At 40.9% G+C, this 3,259-nt stretch overlaps 1 protein-coding gene across 1 annotated transcript; it reads right to left on the reverse strand.

Annotated features, from left to right (window-relative positions):
• Positions 1–528: 528 nt before the first annotated feature.
• Positions 529–2,354, reverse strand: LOC116093044. Its single transcript, XM_031374206.1, has 2 exons — positions 2,135–2,354; positions 529–1,953 (listed from the first exon to the last, which is right to left on the reverse strand). The coding sequence occupies exons 1-2, from the start codon at positions 2,288–2,290 to the stop codon at positions 673–675; spliced, it is 1,437 nt and encodes a 478-aa protein (XP_031230066.1). The 5' UTR covers positions 2,291–2,354; the 3' UTR covers positions 529–672.
• Between the last annotated feature and the right edge of the window lie 905 nt (positions 2,355–3,259).

Genomic DNA, 3,259 nt, shown 5'->3' on the forward strand with positions numbered 1-3,259 from the left:
ACATTGCCCAAATGAAGAAGTGTCCTGGTTCGCTAGGCTTCACTCTATGTTTGCCTGCCTCATCTTCCAATCACCATTATCTTATTTGTGTTAGTATTGGTAGCTTCTTATAAGATAATAACTCTGTTCTTTCTAAAGACTTTTCCTTGATTATGTCATGGAAAACTGTAACAAAGGCCCAAGGAGACTGTCATCTAACAAGGTAGGGTTTTCTTTTTACAGGTAGGATACAACCACCACAAAACACACTTCCAACATGTGGCAGTCTTTAACCTGAACCAAGGCCCTGCGTACTCCCATGCAAAGCACACAGGTAGGAATATCAGCCCTTTATTTTTTTCTGTAAAACAAAAAGCAAGAAATATCTTGATGTTCTGTTCATATTCTCCAGTGCCTGAGCAAGCATTTGCTTCTGACTTCCAACCATGGTCCTCCCTCCTCCCTTCCTCAATCCCCAATCCTTATCCTCCCTTCTGTCCTCCCAGTTCTACCACCAGAGAATAATTACAAATCACAGGGATGCAAATCTTTTCCATTATAATGTTTTTATTTTCTCAATTCTCACTGGCAATCACTGAAGTATTCAATGTGTAGTAATTAGGCCTTTAAAACAACTTGTTGTCTAGTCATAGCTGTCTGATGTCTCTGGTTGTGCACTGAGATTTAAGGCTATTAATGCCAGCAGTGACCATGACTGTGCCAGTTAGGGATTCCTGTTTCTGTGCTAGGTTGGTGCATGTATCCTCCTGGCACTACTAGGTGTAGCTGCAGAGTGTTCTCCACTCCAGGCAGGTATGTGTATTGATAAACGGGGATGGGCGGCATGTGCTCAGTCATCTGCTTTTCTGGATAGCAGAATTCGATTCTCTTTTCATCCATCCTCTTGTTTGGAAGGAAAACCTTGATACTCTCCTCTTTCACTTCATTGCCATGATCAAGTTGTGTGTTCTTCTTCTCTTGCTCATTTTGGTCTAAGTGTGGGATCACCTCCGCTTGCTCTTGCTGGTCATGACTGAGTAGTGTGATCCTATCCTGCTTTGTGCGCCTGCCTTGATAGTAGTGTCTGATCATATTTTCTTTTACTTTTTTGTCTTGATAAAATTGCGTGTCCCTCTTCTCTTGCTTATTTTGGTGAAAGTGTGGGATCACCTCCTCTTGCCCTTGCTGGTCATGACTGAGTAGTGTGACCTTATCATCCTTTGCATGCCTGTCTTGATTGTAGTGTCTGACCCTCTCTTCTTTCACTTGTTTGTCTGGATTAAATTGTGTGTTACTCTCCTCTTGCTTATTTTGCTCCAAGTGTGTGATCATCTCTTCTTGCCCTTGCTGGTCATGTCTGAGCAGCATGATCCTATCCTCCTTGGTGTGCCTGTCTTGATAGTAGTGTCTGATCATCTCTTCTTTCACTTTTTTGTCTTGATAAAATTGTGTGTTCCCCTTCTCTTGCTTATTTTGGTGAAAGTGTGTGATCACCTCCTCTTGCCCTCGCTGATCATGACTGAGTTGTGTGATTCTATCCTCCTTTGCATGCCTGTCTTGATAATAGTGTCTGATTATAGCTTCTTTCACTTGTTTGTCTGGATTAAATTGTGTGATCACCAACTCTTTGAGATGCTCTTCTTGATCACATGGTTCATTTGTGCCCTCTTGCATCTGGTTATCACAGTGGCCACATTCTGGCTTCACTTCATCATCTACGTGATGATATTGATTCCACAGTATATTAATCTTATTCTGTAGCTGATTATATTGATCCCATAGCATCTTCAGCTTGTCCTGCAACATTTTGTTTCGTTCATGTCGGGTTTTACTCTTCTTTTTCTGTGGCTTGTTTTTTCTAGAGTATGGTGTTGCTCCACCTTCTTTTGTAGGTTTCAACTTTGGAATGGTAGGTTTTTTACAGATCTTTACCTTTGATCTCTTTTGGGGGCTTCTTTTTACCCTTCGTAGGACCTGTATAGTTTGGAATGACAGGACAGTGTGTCATTGGTTACTAGAAATTAGTCTGGAAGGAAGGCTTTCTGGGGTGTGGGTTAAACAGAGAGTTTAAGCTAGGTCATGTAAGGATAGGTTTTACTGAGGAAGGGGCATTGAAGGAGAAAAGAGGGATCTTACTTAGGTTAAGTTAACTTACTTGTATACCACTGACGCAAGCATATTCAGTGCACTTCTTGTCAGAACCCAGAGATATGGGCTTTAGGAAAATCTTGCTCTTCTTTGGTAGGCTAGTATGTAAAGTCCATAACTCAGTACTTTCAGTATCCTCTTCCAACTTCTTAACTTTGTCCATTGTGAAGCCTCACAAGGGTCTGGCCCAGAGGGCCAACTGGCTGCCTTATATACCCTCTGAACAATGGATGCCACGCCCATAAACTGTGATTTTTTTTCAGCTGCATCTGCCTTAGCCAATCATGACAACCTTAGGCTCTGACATCACAATTGATACCCTCTGAACCCTTGATGAGTGGTGGCTAAAACCAGGCTGTCTGGTACATCTAGGTGAGGCTCAAACACCAGAAAAAGTGCCACTCCTTGGTACCTATGAATTAGAAAGATGATGGGAGGGAAAACAAGGTCAGTTTCAGCATGGAAGCTTCTCTTCAACATCCCAAAGACAGTATTTCCATGCCACCCTCCTCTATACATTTATGTTCAGTCTGTGAGAGGTACATGTGGCAGAGGGTTTGCCCTTCAAAGCTCTTCCTCAAGCTCTCCCAAGTTATCAAGCAGTTCATTTCACTATGTATCTTCCATAACACATCAAGTGCATTTACTTCTTTTATTTACTTATGAGTATACAGCTGGTAGAAATAAAGTTGGGAGAGCTGCTTTGAGCTCCTATACTTTCATATACCTTCACAGAAAATCATCATAACAGTAAAATTATGTAACAGAAGTCCTTCTTCATGGAAGACAGGAAAGAGAGGCAGGGAAGACTGGAGTTAATAATATATTCCTATTAACTTCTGTTCAATCGCCTGCTTATTTTAGCTAGGTCCTAACCCCAGAAGTTTCTACATGCTCTGAAAATAGTAGCACTAGCTAGAGAAAAACATTTCAATGCATGAATCTCTTTTGGAGAAACCCTTCAAGCCCAAATAACAACAATGTGGTACATTGCTATTAAAATAACCAAACAGAATTTGTAGCTTTTCACAAATAAAGTAATACATTTCTGAAATGACTTTGACATAAATAAAGCAGATGAGCAAGTAGATAACCTAAAGTATTTGCCACTTAGCTTTATGATGAATTAAGT

The sequence above is a fragment of the Mastomys coucha genome, chromosome X, assembly GCF_008632895.1.
Source record: "Mastomys coucha isolate ucsf_1 chromosome X, UCSF_Mcou_1, whole genome shotgun sequence".
NCBI classification, from domain to species: Eukaryota; Metazoa; Chordata; class Mammalia; order Rodentia; family Muridae; genus Mastomys; species Mastomys coucha.

Coding starts and splice junctions, on each gene's coding strand:
- LOC116093044 (XM_031374206.1), bottom strand. CDS start 2,290: ATGGACAAAGTTAAGAAGTTGGAAGAGGATACTGAAAGTACTGAGTTA. Junction 1,954..2,134: donor CTTGCGTCAGTGGTATACAA/GTAAGTTAACTT, acceptor CAAACTATACAG/GTCCTACGAAGGGTAAAAAG.